The sequence below is a fragment of the Fringilla coelebs genome, assembly GCF_963513975.1.
Source record: "Fringilla coelebs genome assembly, chromosome: 5".
NCBI lineage: Eukaryota > Metazoa > Chordata > Aves > Passeriformes > Fringillidae > Fringilla > Fringilla coelebs.
This window is the reverse complement of record NC_140033.1, coordinates 43,725,290-43,746,443: the sequence shown is the minus strand read 5'-3', so window position 1 is coordinate 43,746,443 and position 21,154 is coordinate 43,725,290. Positions and strand designations below refer to the sequence as shown.

Genomic DNA, 21,154 nt, shown 5'->3' with positions numbered 1-21,154 from the left:
TATGATCTGAAATTTCTATAGAATGTGGTGTATTTATTGTGCTCTTATGTAAGATGAAGAATATCTATTAAAACTATGTTTTCCAACAGACAGTGCTTTCAGTGGTTAGTAACTGCTGTTGTCCCTCGAAGTTCTCTCCAGTGTGGTTCAGAATTCAACTTTTTCACCAAACTGACTAATAAAAAAACTGTTTTAAAAATACTTTCTGTATTGAATGTAAGCCAAAGTTGGTCCAGGGCTTGTAGCATGTTCTTCAGAGTGGGTAAGCACCATTTACCCTCTCTTCTTACAAATGTCTGTTTGGGGCTAGCTGGGGCCATGTCCTGGATCTGTACTAGCATAGATAACTTCTGTAGCAGGCAGCTGAGAATAACTGAGCTGTGCTGTAGACTCTGGATTCACTTCACCTACCTCTTAATGCTTTATCTTACACTACATAGGCATCTTTCCTCAGCTCTGTCTCTAGTCCAAGGGCTGGTGGCACCCCCAGAGGACAGTCAGACCCACCTAAGCATCCTGTCTGAGAGTGGCTTTCCCTCCCTTCAGTAGAGAAACAAGACCTGAGCTGGCACTTAAACAGTTTTATCTTCATAGGCAGAATGAATCCAGACCCAGATAATGTATATTAAATAATATTTATTTTACTTCTAAACCTCTTAAAAGAGCCCTGTATAAAGTCAAGCTGGGAATTTCATTCCAGCTTGTGCCAAGGAAGGTGTGACAGGCTAAATTCTTTGAAGTCAGTAAGATATAAGCTTTTCCTCAGTTAAGGAGGTGTATATTCCCAGTTGCTATGTGAAACTCAGTTATTTCTCTTCCACCTACCATTGCAGCTGATAAGCAAATGCAGCTGTCTTTTAGGGAATGTTAGTTTTCTCTCCATTTTTAGTACGTGTCTATTGGATCAATTGATAGTAACTTTAAAATAAATGGGTTTCCTCTACCATTACTGGTGCTATGTGTCAAATGTCCTAAAATCCTGAGCAAGAGTGATGACATTGCATTTTATGTGTCAGTGTTTAGGTAGTAACTGTGCAGCTGTTAAGCCTGGGTTCTCCCATGGACTCTGTAACCACACATGCAAAATACTTTTGCAGTAATTTTCTGTAGGTCAAGAGAGGAAGACTTTTGGTTCTGCATAAATATTCAGTGGTGGTCTCTTCACATGTAGCCGTGTTCTGTCCTGGGTATGAAGTGTATGATTATTGGGAACTGATGGAACAGGTTTTTTGTATCTTAGCTGACTTTAGTCTAAACCAAGTGAAACATTGCTTTGATAGCTTTCAAGTAATTGTATTTCTAACATATTGAGACTATTGTGGAACATCTTAATGGGCTAGTGACATCAAAAATTGTGACATCTTTATTTATATACATTTCTTCTTGGGTTGGGTTTTTTGGTTTTTTTTTGGTTTTGTTTTGTTTTTTTGAGGGTTAAAGTAAAATGTCTGGTAGGTTTTGTCAATAACATGTCTTGACTGTAATGTGATATGACACTGAAATAAAAGGAAGAGTGATTATTCATTACTTAGGCACTGAGCTTCATTTAACTGCAGTGGGCTGCCATCAGTGTGCAACAAGTTTCCTAAGAGTTCTTAACATCTGGTAAAATAAGAAAGATAACCTTTAACTTCTCTTGAAACTTTTCAATTGCTTATGGCTTTCTCCCACGTTGTAGAGAGAAGAGCAGCACTTCTGTCCTAGAAGTCCTCAGAGGAGACCGCTCAGAGGATGTGTTGAGTCCCTCCCCTGCTTCCCCCCCTTTTTTGTTTGTTTTGTTTTCTTTTGTTTTGTTTAGGAGTGTGGGGATTTCTCCCTGCCTGTTCAAATCTGTCTGGTTTAGTACAAGGCTTTCCTACTTGCAAGTTTGGACAGTTTCTAGTGCAATCAAACTGATAAATGTATTGAGCTTTGCTGAACTGTTGCATTATGAGCATGGCACAGGGTTAATAATCACATGCCTGCTGGGGTGGATTTTGTTCAGTTTATTGCGGCCTTTTCTGTGGAAGTCTGCAGGGTAATTTTAAAGCAAATATTTAATTATGTTGCACTGAAGTGCATTAGAAAAGAGGCATCAAGCAGCATGACTGCCTTATCTGTGGTGTTTGCTTTCATGAACTCCCCTCAACACTTAGATCAGGTGAGCAAGTAGAGTACCTCTGGGTAAAGGCTGCTGCAGTGGAAGTGCTCAGGGGAGCACTACCCACAGGCTGACCCGGGTTAGGAAAGGGAATGTACCCTAAGAGGACACACCTGGGTAGCTCAGTTAGCTGCTCCAGAGCTGTCACTGTTGATCAGCTCATCACTGAGACCAGATGCTCTACCTGAAGGAGAATTCTTGAGCACTGGAAGGTAGAAACCACAGGTACTTACCACAGTGCATGAGCCCTCCCAAAGAGATGGATGCAAGTGTAACATGTAACAGAAGCATTTTTATTAGTTCCTATTTTAGGAAGGTAAATACAAATTATTTCACATAAAATCATCTCTGACTGGAGTACTTGTGCAAGGTTGTTCCAGATACTCGTGTAAACTGGGTTCTTGTCTTCAGAGCTGCAGTGAAGAAATATTTTTGGTTCAGGCCTAATCTGAACCTTCCTACCTCAGTTGCCTACTAAGGCTTGTGAGGTCATTTATAAATCTGAAACATTTCATGTGTGATGTTCAGTTGTTGCTTGCTGTAGTGGGTGTGCTTGTCTCAGCCTGAATACCTGCTCATGAGTAATGCAGTGTTCTTCCAGGTAAAACTGAAGGCCTAGGCTGGGTCCTGGTAAATTTATGGAAGAATGTCTGTGGTCCCATGCTCAATTATCAAGGGCAGACTAATCTCACGAGACACAATAAGGTGATTCTAATGGTGTTTTTTCTTCCTTCAGTTGCTGTGGATGTTTGTCTACCTTATTCAAAGACAGGTTCCATTAGTGTCACAGCCAGAAAGCAGGAAAGGACATATTTAGGAGAGTGAAGCAGTTGAATGACAGCAAAAAGGCCCTTAGGACAAGAGCCTTGTTTCAAAATTTGTCTGGATATAATAGGCACTAGGCCACAGGTAAGCCAACAGCAGGGTAAGTGCACAAGCTGATGGTCTTTGGCCAGCATCATACATTGCTGAAATGCTTCTTCATACTGCCTGTCCATCAGAACTGATGGTAACAAATGAGGGAAAGCTGCTGGGAACCAGTGCTGCCACTGAGTTACTGAAAGCAGTGTGGGCCAGGAGGCAAGCAGCAGCTGATCACACAGCAGACACATTCTGTGGCCCCTTGCCTTCCTAAAATGGTTATTTGAACAGTATTTCATGCTTATTTAAGGGAAGAAAATTGTCTTAGAGCATTGTTTGGGGTGGTGGTGCATAGCCCATAGCAATCAGATTGTTCCAAGCAGAAAATGCCTGTGATTGCTGAGTCTGCAAGGTTAAGAGGTGGCGCCATTCCTTATGTGGAGCATTGTCCTAATGTGGATGTGGTGCTGTTCATCACTTGAGCCAAGGAGCCAGTGCCTTGCCTAATGTCACAGCAGCACTGAGACCCTAAGAGTATTGAAAGAGGGTAAGTTTAAAAACACCCTTGAATTTTTTCAGTTCAAGACTGAAGATTCTTAGTCTCCCAAGTTTTGGGAAAGTCAGTCACTCTGCCTTTCTTGCCATGTGTGTGCTTTGTCACACTTCTGCCTTGAGTCTTACACATCACTGGATGCCTTGGAGATAGTGGTAGGAGCCAGATAGGACTGTGGTAAAACTCTTCTTCAGCTGAAGAGAGGGAGCTATGTTGTCTGCTTGTCACAAGTCATACTGAGAGGGGGAAATAGGAGCTGCTTGCCAGCCTAACAGCATGGAAGAATGCAGGTTCAAAGAACAAGGCAAGGGGAGGGAGGTCTCCAGCAGCAGGAGAAACTGGCACCAGTTTTCAAGTTGGGACAGGCATTGGACATGTGTGCTAAGGGGAGAGGGGAGTGTCATGTCAAGTTAAAGAGAAGAAATGATTCTTTGGAACAATGAATTTGGTAAAGCTTGAGTGCAGGGACAAGGCAAGAAGTCGTAAACATTAGATGAAACTTAAATGTGGTTTAGATGGGGTGAAGCCTTTCACACAATCACTTCTGATGCAGTATTTGCAATGGAATGACAATATCATCCACAGGACTAATTTAGATTTTATTCTGGTATTTCTCAAATATAAAAAGTCAAAATTCTTACATCAATCTTTAAAGAAAATCCATGCAAGCAGGTCAAAATGTGTACAACTTAATTCCCTTCCCACCCCCCCTCCCTTCCTTTCATTTTTCACTTCACAAACCATGCTGGTAAGTAAACCAAGTGTCTGCCCCTCATGTTTCTTTTCACAGCACATTGTTAACAGAACAATGCTAGGCTAAGCCAGGGGTGCAGTAAGCACCAAAATAAGATTTTTCACTTGAACAGCCTCTCTGCAATACCTCAGGATTTCTTGTGTTTTAAAGCACATCCATTTTGCTTAATTCTGGCTCCATGAGATTTTAAACTTTAAGGCTCTTTTTCTTTGATACCACCATAATGTAACTCATGAGAATCTCAAAATCTATCAGCCAGGAAAAGCAGCAGTACAAAGTAGACTCCAGCAATTGCAGATGACAACCTGTCTCTTCCCTTTTTCCTCTGGACAACCAAATTGGATACATTGTACAGAATTTTTGGCATAAGAAAAATCCCAAATTTGCTTTGTTTGAAATAGGTTTGGCCCATCAAACTCGAGATTCATCTTAAAACAAAATACTTCTAACATTTAAATTGATTGGTAGTAGAAAAATTGTAGCCTTCCTATTCCCCTTTTTACAACTCTCTCTGTTGGAGTTTAGTGTCAGATTTCATTAGTACTGAAGTCATACTGCTGTCCCTTTACTGCAGTTGTTCCCTGTAGCAAAACTGAAGTGTCTTCAGTTTACATCTGCAATTCACAAAACCTTTCTCTTTGAAAGGGAGTAGAAGTCAAAGCAATAGAACTTCATTCTGAAGGTTGCATAGAGACTGAAGAGATTTGTACAACAAATGCTGTTTAAAAAAAAAATCTGTCTGGCACTACTGAACAGCTCAAATGTGTGTGACCAAAAATATTTATAGGCAATCAACTCTGAGTTTGTTAGCAACAGCAATACTGTACATTTTACATTATTATCAAATACATAATTCAAGAGTTACAAAATAAGATCATGCATTACCACTAAATCTCATACAAGCTTGGACTGATTTCATTCCAAGAATCTGAAATGGAGACAGCATTTTTTTATTAATGAATAAAAACTCAAACTCTGGATTCTGTTTTAGCTTTCATAGATTTGATGTAATCTTGTTACAAGAAAACCTGTACAAGTTTGCTCAATTTAAAGTGTTAAAATAACTACTGAACAAAAAAAGTGAGCATTAAAGTGATCAAAAAAGGGAGCTAAATGATTCATTCTTTTAAAGGCAGCTTTGGAGCCAGAGGTACCCTTCCACACCATAAGTATGATGTTAATAAGGATTAGACATTCATTATGCTCAACCCGTCCTTCTCCTGTTTCACCTGGCAGAACAGTTTAAAGTAGTGAGCTGAGCAAATGGTGTGCCAGTCTGGAACAGGTTCAGTGTAAAATAGGGACTCCCATGTGTGCACTACTGAAATAGCAATGCTCCTCCCTGGCCTCCCACCTCATGGCTGAAAGGATGGACAGGCTGTTGGCAATACCTCCACCTTTAGGTGCACCAACACTTGTGTGTTCTTTCCAGTTCTGGAAGTGACCTGGACTAGGAGCTAAGAGAAATGGAAAGCAGTGTCCTACCCACTGTTTCAGCAGTCTCCAGCTTTGTGGCTCATGCCTCTTGTCAGTAGTATTTATGCCTCTTCAAAGAGAGCAGCATTAAGAGATCAGATCATCTATCTCCCTAGTTTCACTGCATTTACATATGGCACATGATTGTTTTTCTAGGAGTAACTTGTGGCAACAACATTTTTTTTCCTAAAAAAGTGTAACAGCACAAAAAAATTCATAGCAGCATTTTACACAATTTGTGTTAAAAAAGTAGAAGTTAACCATTTGTGTATTGAGTAACAAAAGGTTTAAATTACATTTATTTTCCATTTTACACTCACTATTTACTAGTTGGACTATTTACAAAGGTTCAAATGTTGTAGAAGAGAATGAGCTTTACCCAGAATAAACTTCACGTGTGAGGTAGTGGTCTACCTCGACCTGTTTTGGCTGGATATAAAGGAGGTACAGTTGGGTTTAAATCCTAGAAAAAATTCAGGAGTAGGATGTTCATGTGAATTTGATTGTGTTCTTGTAGAAGAAACCATGCACACACACACATACAGAGAGAGTAATCCTATGGTAAAAACATTAAGACCAACAGTGGATTTAGTTTTCATCTACTTGGATGAAAAGCAGGAGAAATAATTAGAACAGGGGGGTTGTCAGCTGTACCTCATTTATTCCAACTATATTTTTACCAAGAGGCCAGCTTTTATTTGAAGAAGCTAAAGTAATTGATGTTCAAACAGTAGAATTGAAGGATTTAAGAATTAACTTAAAATTGGGGGGGGTTCAGTACTCCTTCTAATAGGACAAAGGAGCATTATTTCTTTTCTGGTGTAGTAGCTGTCAACACTCCTGTCCCAAGCACTGGAGGCAGCACACCTGGCTCCTGCAGGGCAAGGCACCTCAACACATGCTTGCTAATAGACACCTCTGCAACCTAAGGGTGTCCCTGGTTAAGTCTTGCTTTCCTCCAAACATTTTAAAATTGCAACAGACTGCAGGAACACTACATGAGATGTTTCTAATTGAAGAAAGAAGTTTTTGGAACCTGCAGTGTAATCACACCATGAACAAAACATGTATCAAGGTTAAAAGGAAAAAAAGAAAGGGGGAAGAAAGATCTACAATGCTTTTCACACAAATCTTCTGACAGTTCACCAGCTGACCAAGTGATGAAACGACAGTCTAGTGGATAGTTTTGGTAGCTGCAAGACAAAGTTCTTGTTCTTGCCCTAGTCTTATGTTACATGAAGATTGCATAGGACAAGGCAACCTTTTGGATAATCGAGGCAAGCAGTGCTTAGTGTTGGTATCCTTTGCTCTTGACAGGCTGAATGTGATTTAGTGCTTTATTGTAGTCACCCTTGTGCACCTCTGCTTTCAACACATCCATTTACCCAAATACTGCCAGCTTAAGGTCTTAGCACTTTATCTGTGGATACCAAATAAGAGTTTAGTATAAGACTATTTGCTCAAGCTTTAACTACTGACTAAAACTCACAAGTTTTAAATAAGCTGAACACCACTGAGATGCATATTTTATTTTAGCAGATATGCAAATTTATAAATTTATATAATCAAGTTGTTTTTTTTTAATGGCCTATTAAGGCATCTTAAAAAAATCCCTATATGGCTTTGGTTTGCTGAAATACTACTTTACATTGTAAAAAGAAAAACATGTTCAAATAAATTTGACATTATGACACATTCACATATTTCACTTAGAACTGACAGTTACACAGATGCCTACATGTGATCACAGATGTCTCCTGTTGTGATGACACGAATAAAAAGGTAATCCGAATGTTTATCTCACAGTAGAGGGCAACCCAGAAGTCTGTGCAGAAGTGACATATAAGGAGTTATTATCTGGAAGAGGGGGAACCACAGAGTTTCCATTAGTGGGTGAACAGCTCAGTTTCAGTTTTTCCAAGTATTCTGCATGAACAGGCTTGTGACACTGAAGGACCTTGATTGCATCTTCTACTTTAAACCATTCTCTTTTCCTTCCTGAATGAGTACAATCCACAAGAAAGAATAGAATTATAAAATGTTAACAGCACTATTGGTTGCTATCTAGTTATTAACTTTTTCTCAGTTCTTTGGAAGTTGAAGTTGTCAGGCTAAAGAATGAACAAAAAGACCTTGAAAGAACTGATTAACGCAAGAGATTCACTCAAGCTTACTGAAATGCAATTCATAATAAAACCTTTCAGGTAACTCTCTTGAAGCAGATACTGGACAGAAACTCATGACTCTTTATATGCTCCAAAAGCCACATCTGGCCATTAGAGGAAAGTGTGATGATATTTAAATGACTGGATACTGCCATCCTACATTTTTGTGCCTAGCAGAAAACCAATCTTTAGACTGAACATGCATGCATGAGAATAACCTGGTCTGATTTCAAGAGGCATGTTCCATACTCAAAGTCTGCATATGCATCCATATATGGAGTTACTCAGGTTAGCTGTAAGTTTTAAAAAATAGTATACCTTGTATCAGACATGTTTATGTAGGTTTCAAGACTTTACTAAGATCACTTAAGACCATCTTACTTTTATAAATTGGTTTTTGAAAATTCAAAGTCTCTGAAAATACTTATAGGCAAGGTCAACGATGGTCTCGTTAAAAATGGAATGAATTCTATTTTTCATTTGGTTTTACAGCATTACAAGTACTGTGCTTGAATATACATAAACCACTTTTTTAAGATCAAGGACACTTTCAAAAACACCCTAGAGTATCAGACAGTAAAGCTTTCTACTTTTTATGGAAAAAAACAATTTGACACTATAGTATTTGGCCTTTAAAAAATTACAATATTTATTCTGTCATAATGTTACAATAATTAGAGTATTCTAAGAATAAGAGTAACACTATGTTGGAAGCAATCCCAGTTATGTTTGTATTAAAGTGTGCAAGAACAGCATCCCTTGACTTTTTCTAGAATAGAATTAGTATTCCCCCCGAATTACACAAATTACTTCAGCAAAATGAAGAGTTTGCTCACAATATTTTGAAGTGTAGCACATAATGACAGAGAATTAATTTACCTATATTAACTGAATCCTCCCAGTCTTCCAGTATTTCCGTCACAGTAAGAACATAAACGTACGTCCTATGCTTCCGATCCTGGTTCTGCTTGAATATTAGAAGTACAAGTTTAAATTCTCATCTAAAAAACTTACAGACATACCACAACTACAAGATTAGAAATCACTTACCTCTAAAGGATAGTTGCCAGCAAGCCTGGCTTTCATTTTCACTAAACAAACATCTGATGAGACCCAAAATGATGGGAAAGCAAGTTTTATTTGAAACAGCTATTCTCTTTTACTAGACTAAGAAAACAACCAAACCAAAGACAATACAAACAATTTTGAAGATTGTGAAGTTCTGACCAAAGTGTCATCCAGCTAAATATTAGCATTATCCACTAGTACTGCCCTAGATAATTACTAATACCTATCTTTTACATATGTTGTAAATTACCACAGTACTCCACATTTGCTAAAGGTGTTTCCACAATGCATTTCCTGGATGAAAAGTCATTTAAAAAAAACCAAACATTTTTTTCATGATAGAACCACTGCATAATGTGGCCATGTCATCTACACAATGCTGGCTGTAAAGTTTCACTCAGTGAATGAGGCAAATTAAATAGCCTATGTTTGCAGTCATGCCAAATGCAAAAATCATTGCCATCTGCTCATTCAGCAGGTTTGCCACGATGGCAGCACTCACTATTTGTTTCAAAGGCAAGAGTTTTGCACAAGGCGCGTTAAACACAGAGTCTGACAGAGCTATCTGCTCAGGGCAAGGCCCCTATGCTGCAGCTAGTCTGTGGGAGGCTGGCAGAGACATTACTCCCTGCTACTCCAAAGCAGGCCAGTAGCAGTGTGTGAGGTGCTACCTGACCAATAAGACCATCCTTCCCCTTGGAGAAGAGCTCAGCTCCCAATAAAACCAGGACCATCTACAATTACAACTATATTAAGAACCAAGAGATGTTATGGCCTAGCTCCCCTAACAGATGGCTGTATTCTTGTGCAAATAACCTTTCCCACTTAACTTTATTTCACTACAAGCTTAATATAGTTTTGAACTGCTGTGCTTTACTAGGAAATAAAATTTCTCCAGGAGTTCTTTGTCAGTTTCACCATTAAATGAGATACATATATTTATAACACATATCCTTTCTGTCTGTAGTTCTAGAATAAGAGGACTCAGCAGCATTTATTTCCATCTTCTCTTAGTTCCATTCCCAGGTCACAAGGTGTGGCCCCCTCAACGGTACTAACAATAGTTTGTGGGGGCCTGTTGAAAAATTTAAGTAGAGCCTTGATTTAAGGTAGAAGTAACCTAGAAAAGTGACACAACATCAATTTTAAATGGCTTCAGAAGAACATATACCTGAACTACCAAGGAATCCTCATGCTTTGCAGCCCCTGTCTTAAGCCAACAACATGATAGGTTATTCTAGGATTTTGGTCTGAGCTGGGAAATGGAAAATACTTTTGTAGACTGACCAGCAGAGTTAAAACACAGCCAAGCTTTTAATGTGTGGGACCATCAAGTTCAACTCAAACCCAAAACATACCAGAAAAACATGAGTAGTACTAACTACAAAGCTTCAGGAGTTCCTCTAATTGTGTCATGGCTTCCATACTTCACACACTGGGACACATGACAAGGTAATACTTCACACAGGAAATCCCTGTCAGGAATACACTGCCTGCAAAAGCTCAGTGAAGATTTGTACCTCACTGAGACTAAGGGACTTCCAGGAAGTATACAGCACAACACAGTAATTATGTACTAGGAGCTGAAGACTATTAAAACTACAGTCTGCTCTTGTCTAGAGCATGAGCAGGACTAAAATGGAGTTGTAGCTAGCATGTGTCCTTGCACTGTTGATAGTTCAGAGTCTGATGTTTATACCATCAAATAGATGTTCTGAGCTACGTAGTTTGCTAAAGGTTGGATTTATCTGTTGTCCAAAGCCTTTGTCTTTTTTTAGTGAATTAAAGCCATAAATCATATGCAGAATTCATATCCAGACTCATCAATTTATATGTGTGGGAGTTGACAAATTACTTCAGCAAAATCTAACCAGGGAGGAAAAGTCAAAAGAGTGCCTGAAAAAAGACTGGTGTAATGGTTCAGAAATCCCCACTCTATGAATGGTTTTTTGAGGGATTTTTTTTCTTTTTTTCCTACATCTAGGTATTGTCCAGATACTAATTTAATCTTTACTGGAAAGGTCTAAAATGACCTGAGATTAGCTCAGCTGGTGAGAGCCTGGTGCTGGATAACACGGTGGTGATGGATTTGATCCCTGTACAAGACATTCACTAAAAAGCTGGACTCTGTGATCTTTGGGGGTCCCTTCCAGCTGAGAATATTCTGTGAAACTGCTATAAGTACTCTGAACTCCACCTGTTCAAATCTTCACAGATCACATAACACCTAAAGTCCTGTCAAATGCAGCAGATCCAGCAACACTGCAAAATTATAGGTAGGTAATACTTATGAACTTAAGACTGATGTTGCAGCTTATCAGTTTTCACAAACCAACTATTGCTTTTAGAACTCAAAGAAAATAGCTCACCTCAAATATTCCAAGTAGTCTGCCTAGCTTTCCCTTTACTCCAGCCTACAAAACAAACAGGAAAAAGTGTTAGCATTTGGTATTAATTAAAAAAAATTGTAAAGCATCTGTACCATCATCCTACATTAGCATACTCCTCCTTATTAGGGTTATTTGAGTAAGAGTTTTAAGTTTTAATTAGATAGTGCTGCACTAATTTTGGAGATTCTGGTTTTGGACTCTTTACGAGTATTAGAGTATAAAAGCTTGTGTCAATGAGTGGATCAAAGAATCCATAAATCTTTCAAGGTTTTCATCCAGAACAAAATACTGTATTACTTATCACATTTTTAGTGCACTGTATTTTATTAAATAGATAAATCATACCCAATACTGAAATAATCCAGGAAAGGAGAAAGGACAAGAGAATTTCAAGTGGTATTAGAATTAATCTAAGGAAGCAATCATTGGCACTCCAGTGCTATTTTACACAGAAATTTAAGTACAAGTTTTAAAAATACAATAATAAATTAAACTGTAGGTTATTGCATGGATCTAGCAGCATAATGACTTAATGTGTGCTGGTTTTCATATCAAAGTAGCTTTTGTCATGCATATAAAACCCAAATTTACATCCCCAATTCTCTGCAGTTTTGAACTCTTTTTCTAGCTAGTATGATTACAAAGGTCTTTCAATTCAGACTTTTACTCCAATATTTTAAAATAATCCCTGTATCAGCCTATGCTTTGTGATTTTTATCAATTCAGAGAAGGTGGTCATTACTTTCTACTAAGATTCTAAGGTTTGTTTTTCCAAAAGTAATATATCATATCCGAGAGACATTGTGTACAATCATCCATTAATTGTAAACAAAACTGAGTCCATATGACTGACATATAAAGGCATATGCTGCCTACTGGCAGACAATATTTACATTGGTTTTGTCTTGTTATATAACCAATATTTAAAATAGGGCTTCTTAGTGCTAAGATGACATTTTCTAGTTTTCAGTCTTTGCTTCCAGCCTTAACCAAAGAGTTATTGATGTCTTATGTCTTTATATAAAGGACCATACGGATCTTCATTACATTTTAATGAGTAACTCTGACAGCCTTTAGCAATAAGTCTAATCAAAGTCTTACAAGTGAGTGTTTTCTGTGACTGTCTTTTTAAAGAAAGCAGATGACTGGTGTTATTTATTAAGCCATTTTTATGAAGGAAGCCTGATCACAGCGTTTGCAAAATTATCAAGGCATTCTGCTTATCTAGAGCAAGAGCTAGAACAAAAGCTAATGCAAAACTACATACAACATTCTGTTTTTGTCTGCTGTGATGGCCAAGATACCTGTTAGAGCTCATAAAGACAAAATACACAACTGGACCTGATAGATAAGTGGTTAAGCAGCACATTAATTAGGAAAGCAACAGGCCCTGATTTTGGGCTGAAAGAGTAAGGTATGCCACAGCAGGCACTAAAGATTGCTTGTGCTTTGTAGTGGGTAATGAAAAAGCACTTATTTGTGAAAGGCAGCATGCTGAAGAAATTATTTTTACTGATCAGTCCTAATTTCCTCAGCATTACAGTATCACTTCAAGTGAGAGTCTGACAATTAATATTTATAACACGTGGCAACAGCACCTTGAGCAGCTAGGTTTACTGAAACTGAATAGCTCTCATAGAAAAGTTTTGTCAACTTATTGGTATCCCATAGTCACAATGTGAATTTACTGATGTTACTCTACGTGGAATTTACTTACTAACACTTTTTTTCTTCCTCCAAGCAAATCAATGGTTTAAACAAATACACTTAGCTGAGTAATTCTGAATGAAACTATTAGAAGCACTCTATTAGATCACATGTAAAAACTCCCCAGAGCTTGAAGTGAAGCTTTGGTGCAACCAGAAGTTGCTATGTAAATGTGATTACTAAAACTGATGTCTAATTACTCAAATAGACATGTTTCCAAAATACAGCATCATGTCTGCAGACAGCAGTGTATTTTGAAAATCTCTACACTCAAAAGTGTAAAAAGGTAGTAATACAAACGCTTATGACTTTTTTCCTGAAAATAATATTCAACTGAATAATCTTCAGAGTTGAAAAAGTACGTTGAATTTAACAGTGATCTTTGAAGTGCTTTTACTAACAAGAATATTTCCTTCAAGTTCTTTCCATAATGTGCTTCAAAATGTGTCAAATTTAAGTGCTAGAGGACCAAGAAATACTTCAGCTTTATCCCCAGAATATCAAAAGCAGTTCCCCCTTTCCCAGTGGTAAGCTTCTAATCCAATGCAGTAGTTAAATTCTAGACTTTGAACCATTTTGCCTCTCGTAAAAACATACTTCTTCTGACTTTTGTGTACCCATGGCTGTCAAGTATGGTTCTTCAAGTAAATAGAATCCTATAGGCTTCTATAAGTGTGTAAGGCCATCTAAACTTTGGGAGAAAAGCCTGAAAAACCACAGCTTTCTTCTGACAGACAAGCTGTTGAATCAAGTGCTACACTTCCCCAGAATAATTCTGTAAGGAAGTCTGAGTACTCTGCAAATAGGACCTCAGATCTGAGTCTTATGCATATATTTTAGCATTAGTCTAAATCCAGCCACAAGAGAGAAAATGTTCCACTTCATGCCATAATCAGTGTGGCCCGGAGGTCATTCCTGTTGGGCTGGAGAGGTACTGCAGTCTCAGAGGAGCGTCAGACTCGCCTGTCCCCTGCAGATGGAGCCAGAGTCACGCTGCAGTTCAATTGCTAAGCTAACAGCTACCAGGGCGGAAAGTTGCTTAAGATCTGAAAGATTTGAGTTATTTTTAACTCTGGCATCTGTAGGATAGTATTGTAGCCAATTATTGGCTACACTCCTGAAGGAATGGTGGCAAGACTACTCCTGCCCCTTTTTTGCATACTTTTATAAAACAAAATGCTTGACTACATCTGTCCTAATCTTTCAGCTGAGAGTGTACTTTATTTATTTCTGCAGTGTCTAACTAGTTCTAGTCTGTAGCACCCAGTCGTTTTTCAAATATTAGATGCTCCTTGGAGCCAATTCCTCTATTTCCTGTGAGAAGTCTTAGATGATATTACTGCCATCTTCCCAGTTGGAGCAAATTAATCTTCAGGATCACCTTCTTCTCAGAAACTATATCCACACAGGGCTGAGGGAAATTGCATATTTTCTCATAGGCCTTTCAATACACTACTAAGACAAACAAAGCAAGAGTCTCTTTTTTGTGAGATGGAGCCAGAAAAGGGAGTGGTTCACAGGACATCTTCATTTACAAGACTAGGCATCCCTGGCTTGCCACTTATTTGTGTCATTTGTCTTTGAACAGTGCATTTGCAGATAACTTATTTTAATCTTTCATGCTATGCAATTAAAGACAAAGCTCCAAATTCATTCATGGAGTAGCTCCTCATTTAGATGAGGTTCAATACCTTTCTGGGATTGCTTTATGTAACTTCATTTTGGTATTCTACTTGGAGGTTTCTAAAAGTTTATTTCATCTAAATAATTAAGGTAACTGTCTATTTCCAGTAACCTGTGAAATGTCAGACAACCTTAAATGAAACACTAAGTATTCAGTAGAGGCAAAAATCATTATCACTAACACAAACAGAATTGAAGAGTTAAAAAAACCCTAGAGTCAAGTACACAGGGCAGACTATGAAACAACTGCCATGCATGTACATTTGATTACAGAGATCTTTTGAGTTGCAAAACCTTCTAAATACATTACTGTTGGTGTTAAAGTGAGGATATTTAAAGCCAGTGGGCTATCAACACTTCTGCCATTAAGGAAAGCTGTTCTAACTCCCACTATGAATTCATCCATTTTAATAAATTAATAGAAATATTGAGACACGCTTAGTTTGTGCATGACCCAATACTGAAGAAACACATTTCAAACCAGCACCACTGTGCTTTCTTTGAAGTTTATTCATTCACAAAACTCTTAAAAGTTCACTGTACTGTAACCAGCCTGCCAGGTGACATTGACCTTAGTATAAAAATAGAAAGGCCATCCACCTTTAGAAAGGTCAGTGAGAATTTCCATGGCTCAAACCTCTAAATACCATTATTTTTTATTTAAAAATGGCACTTGGCAATCTCATGGAAGCATATAGGACTTAGCCAGTAGCTGAAAAATATTCTACATTAAGGTATGAGCTTCTAAGTCTGATCAGCTATACAAGCTATCATACTCCAGGAATTCTGAGGGAGTAGAACAAGTGTAACCAAATTATTTTTGCTTATTGAAGCCCCTAGTCTGTGAAAACTCTTCATGCATTTGCAAGCACAGCTCAAAGCTGAACATGGCTGGAACTTTATACTGTACTCCAAAACACCATAAAAAGCATAGTCCCTTCAAGATCATCCATTCTTCACCACCAAAGAAAAAACCCCAAACATAGGACTACAGTTTAGTCAGCTCTAATTTAACATGGAGATGAGACTTTACTATCCTTCACCTTGGACTATACCCTAAGTCAGACCAGCATTCCTAAGAACACTGAGCAGAGGACTGGGCTTTTTAATCCTACCCATGAACTTGTGGCAATGGGAAGTCAAGACTCCCTAGAGGTGTTACTACTGCTTGGAAGCCTAAATCTTTGCTGACTCATTGCTAGAATCCAAACTCTTTGCTCCTTTCAAATGGACTGTACCCTGTGGCTGAGTATGGCTTGGGTGGGTAAAAATGAGCTCCTCCAGCAAAACTGAGCACAGTCTGGAACAAACACCTTTGGTTCAGTGAGGTTTATTCATGCTTGAACCTTGATGCAGGAAGGCTGCTGAGAGCCAATAGTGAAACAGTCTGTTCCCCAAGGAAAATGGGAGAAGGGTCACTGAGTCACAGCTCACACAGGATCTCATTTTGACGCTGAATAGCAGGCACTGTTTGGTGCAAGTCACATCTACAGCAAGTTCCTAAGCCTCAACATCACAACAGAACCAGTCTTAAGGGTAAGCAAGATAAACCACCAAATAGCATAGCTAATAGAAAAAAATCATTACAAATACTAATCAGCAACTATATTAGTGTGTTTTGGGAATAGCAAAATGAAATGAGAAAACTGGTTAAGTCTAGTAGAAATCTTGCAGTTCACTCACCTACCAGAATGCATCCAATTTATGAAAAATCTTATACCTTCTATTTAAAAGCCTGATATTCTGATTTTTCTTGCAGTTTTATTTGGTTTAGACATGGCTTTTAGATATTAAAGAAACACTTAACATTTTTCACAATTTTCCTAGGAAAAATAAACAGCAAATGAAACCCCAGAATTTTAAATTTGAAATTTAAGTGTAGTAGTATAGGGAAACTGCATGAATTCATCATGACTTAAAGCTCTTTTTTGCCTAGTCATAGGGGCAGAGATGGAAAGGCAGACTATAACCATAGTGCTTTCTTTATAGATAAGCAGCCATAAATGTATGAATTCTCAACTGCTCAGAGAGATCAGTTTCTAATCTGTTTAGTTTGAAATGCCCTCAAAGGTCTGGTGATTTCTTGTTCTTATGCAGCTACATGTTAATGGTTAGTTTACCTTCACTCTGTTCTAAAAGAGCTGCGAGTCAAACATTTTCTTCACAAATACAGAAATGTTACACTACTATAACATGTCATTTGGCATAAAGTCACAGTTTTACTTCCAGTACTTGTTTATAAAGGCAGACAGAAATTTAGCTATGAAATGAAACAAGAAGCTAAGTTGATTAGTTCACCTCACCACACTATAGCCCAATTCTAACACAAAGAACTGCAGTTCTTTGAATTTCATAACCACAATGGTCTCAGTCAAGTACTGGATAAAGGAGGCAGTTCCCTCTTCCTTCTTGGTTCCCATCTGAAGACAACAGCAGCAAAGATCAGCTGGATTTTTGGCTTTGTTTTGTTTTTGTTACCTCTTCATACACCTCTCTCACGGCTGCTCCCCCTGGCTCTTCTTCTGGTTCCATTCCTCCACCTGGTACAATCCACTGATCTGGGTATCGGCTACTGCTTACCAACAGCACCTAGAAATAATTGCAAGTGACTGTTAAATACAGCTCACAAGTCAGGAATCTCACTACTATCTGCTTTTCCAGCAATGCACTTATTCACCTAGCCAGATGGATTACAGACTTCAGAAACAAAATATAACAGGCAAGCAGGAGCTGGAAAAAGAGGAAAACAGTTACCATCCAATCTGTTTTATAACACTAAGTCAGGACAATGTCATTTTGATCTCTTTGTACAAATGCTTTCACTGGCTTAGACACAACGTGGAAAATACAGAATAATGTGCGCAGGAGTGAAGACATACAACACAAAATCTAATAACAATATTTTCCAGAACTGAGTCTTCAAATCATATAGACGGCAAAGTGTGAAAATGAAAACATTTTCATCACAGAGAAGTTAAACTAATTCTTCTGGAATGGCATCTTCTGGCTAAAAATAGACTTTGAAAATATTTCTAAATTTTAGACAGAAACAAGCTTCTTTTTAGTTACTGAAGTGTTATGTTAGCACGACATGCTTACACTATTGCATAACTGAAATACAGCAAGAGTACTTCATTGGCCCATGTCCAATTTGGTTTCTTTGAAACATTTATGTAAGAGGAAAAAGCACAACACATTGAATTTTATTTCTGAATTTAACATTTTTTTCCCAAGATGCTTTAATTTCACTTAATTTGACTCTAACCTGGTTCTGTCATGATACACACCAATTTAAAACCCCCTGTCTATAGGACCCCACTTCATAATATTCAGAGCAGAGATGATGTTAGCTACCTGTCCAAGAAACTGTGATACCTTGTATTTGGAGTAATTTTGCAGTAGAAGTTTATGAAGATAAGACTTTGATTCAGGACCACTTGGAGACAAGCAGTTTAACTTATATTTGAGACACATCCCAGTTACCAAGACATACTTAGTCATCTGTGTAGTAAAAGACTTCCAATTCTAAGCATTTCTTACATAAACCCTACCCTGAAGTCAAAGGACAACTGTGGGGAGCATAAGGGCAGAGTCAACGCTCAAATCCTGAAAAGCAATTAAAAGACTAGAACAAGAACCTCAAGTCTAAAGGTTATAGTTTTAACTGGTGCCAGACAACTGAAGTGACCGTCCCAGCCCTCACCTTTTTGGACTTCAAACTTATCCCTGTTGGCTTAAATGGGAAAATGACCCTGATGACAGTAACAGGGAGATGATTACCACTTATCCTATGTCCCTTTGGCACTCATCGAAATAGGCTGTAGGTTCCTCTACAGGAACTGGGAGTGTAATTCAGATGACTGCATACTTTGTGAATGCAATGTTATGTGTGCATACTGAGGTGCACCTGGAAGAGCCTTATCTGACAAATACTGTCTTGCAAGATTTATCTTTTGTGCAGTCAAGATTAGTACAGTGGAGAATCCTTTAGGGTAGGACTAATTTCCTCAAAGTTTTTTCCTATGCTAAGGAATACAGCAGAGACATCATTTAGTACAGAAGCATTCTTAGCATCTGATCTAAAAGTTCATGTTTTCAGTCAACTCAAGAGCAAAAGCAATATGGTTGGACACAAATGCATCTCAACTTGATTTTTACAGCCAAAGGCTTTGGTTTCCTAGGATCCTTTGACATTAACAGCGTACACAGCTCTGCTAAAAGTAATTTTACAAAATGTTTTTGAACACTTAGGTGGAGCACATATATCACTACGAAGAACCACTTTAAGCAGTGCTTAAAAAAGTTGCAAAAATCAAGTTATGAATTAATTTCTGAGTTCCAGATATAAGCAGTAAAGATAATTTTCTGCTGATGAAACTAGCACTCAATCCAAAAAGCTAGCAACAATAATAAGCAAAAGGATGATTATCATTAAGTCATTCCCAGCTTGGTAGAACACTTTAAAATCAGCATTCATTGCTTAGTTAAGGCTAAACACGAAACTCTTAATTACTACTATGGGATAAATCAGGTTGCTCATTCTGGCAGTGTAGTGTAAAGCCAGGATTTTTTATGTCTTTATATTTAGTAGTTGACTACTGTTAATCTGATCAATAGACTGTTAAGCTGGGCTTGTACATATATTAGCTTTAAATTAGCCTTTTAAAAAGCAGAAACAAATACATCTAGCAAGTAATCAACATTAAAATACATCAACTCTTGTAGACAGGCTTTACAGCTACAAGTACAATAAACTCCCAAGTGTTACAGCCTGAGAATTCATTTTAGCAACCATCCAAATCTCTAAGCCTGGAACTGAAGCATTTTCTCAAACATCTTTCCCTCTATGCTTTATTTTCCTGTGATCCCACTGCTTTTACAGTCTGAATCCAAGGGATCACACTAAGATATATCCCTGAGATCCTCAGATGCACAATTTTTTTTTTTTTTCCCATGAACACATGAAGCCACTAGGGCATGAGGCATCCCTCCTGGGGTAATGCTATCAAAAATGTACTTGGTGTTAATCAGATTCCACAAACAACAACACCTGATAGCTAGCAATTGCAGGATTGTGTGGTAAGGCTGAAAAGCATTCCACAGACTTTTTCAGTATAGCATCAAGCAGTCTTCCATGTTTTTGGGGTTTTTTTGTATGCTGTTTTTCATTCCATGTAGTTTTGAGGTATTTCCATCTGTAAGTGGCCAGAAGATACATCCCCCAGTACTTAAGGATGAGGCTGTAAATTAAAATGTGATTTAACTATGAAGACACCAAAAAGCTGTGATTGGTTGACACTGTACTCACATGCCAAGAGAGGTGCAAAAATCAGCAGCAAAAATGCATCAATTCACCTTCCCTTAACAGAAGATAATCAAACTAGGAGAAATATGAACTAGGTTGCCTGGACAATCCGGTCTTTTCTGAGGAGGCTCATGGTCAAGCAGATTACAATAGTCTACTGGAAAAGAAAAGACTACAGAATCTCACACACCTGTATTTTTTCTGGTTTATGCACATCAAATTCTACACCAAAACCCCATTAGGCTCAGAAGAAAGAGAGCAAAAGTACTTCCTATGCAAAGAAGTCTGTGTCCTGTATCCCCAGATGCAAAAAAAGGACTAAGATGGGAGTTGCATTACTTGCTAGTGGTTACTGCCTTTCCCATATCTCTGACTAAGACTTACTGTTGATAACACTTGTTCAGAAAAGATACAGATTATTGCAGTGCAATCTGCTTGTCTAGTTATACAGTTGAGCTTATCTTACTCCAAGGACTAAGGTAAAGATACCATAATGCTGCTAAGTGAAGAAGTAAAGCTGCAAAGTTCAGCTAAGAGGAAACAAAGGAAAAATTCTTCCATTAAGTGTTACCAGCCAAGTTTCACCTCACTTCCAAGTCCAGGAATAGAAATGACCTTTGAGTGTAGTGAGTAGGAGAAACTGCTAGCCAGCCTGCTTGTAATAAGCACTTATCATTACATATAACCATAATATGGTTAACCAAAAAGGTTATTACAGGGCAGGTGGCATCATGGGACTTGGTCACTATAAATGCTAAGCTTGCAGACAAACAACTAAAAATTTCTAAAGATGCTGAAGTTTTGGCCTCTTTAGCATTCTCAAGTCAAAACCACTCATGAAACAGTAGCCCTGTATTCCAGAAAACCAAAATGGCAACAGCCCAGAGTAATGCAAATTATAACCACAAGGTATTAATCTTGATTTTTTTTTTCCTATTAAGCACTAGAGAGGTAGAAAATGGTTTAAGCTTATATCATTGTTTTCTATCTTTCTTAACTGAAGGACATTATAGCTTACCAAAATAATTCTATTAAAAACCAATTTACATTAA

General features: G+C 38.0%; 1 protein-coding gene across 2 annotated transcripts in view; it reads right to left on the bottom strand.

Annotated features, from left to right (window-relative positions):
• Positions 1-4,272: 4,272 nt before the first annotated feature.
• The window catches only part of NUDT4 (nudix hydrolase 4), a 26,689-nt gene continuing 9,807 nt past the window's right edge, over positions 4,273-21,154 (bottom strand). Inside the window, exons 2-5 of one of the 2 annotated variants that reach the window (XM_084205760.1) lie at positions 17,276-17,386; positions 11,387-11,431; positions 8,829-8,916; positions 4,273-7,782 (exon numbers count right to left, since the gene is read on the bottom strand). In XM_084205760.1, the coding sequence (XP_084061886.1) occupies positions 7,580-7,782; positions 8,829-8,916; positions 11,387-11,431; positions 17,276-17,386 (447 nt within the window). In that variant the 3' untranslated portion in view covers positions 4,273-7,579. The remainder of the gene's footprint in view (positions 7,783-8,828; positions 8,917-11,386; positions 11,432-17,275; positions 17,387-21,154) is intronic. The other variant, XM_084205761.1, reaches the window with a different exon arrangement.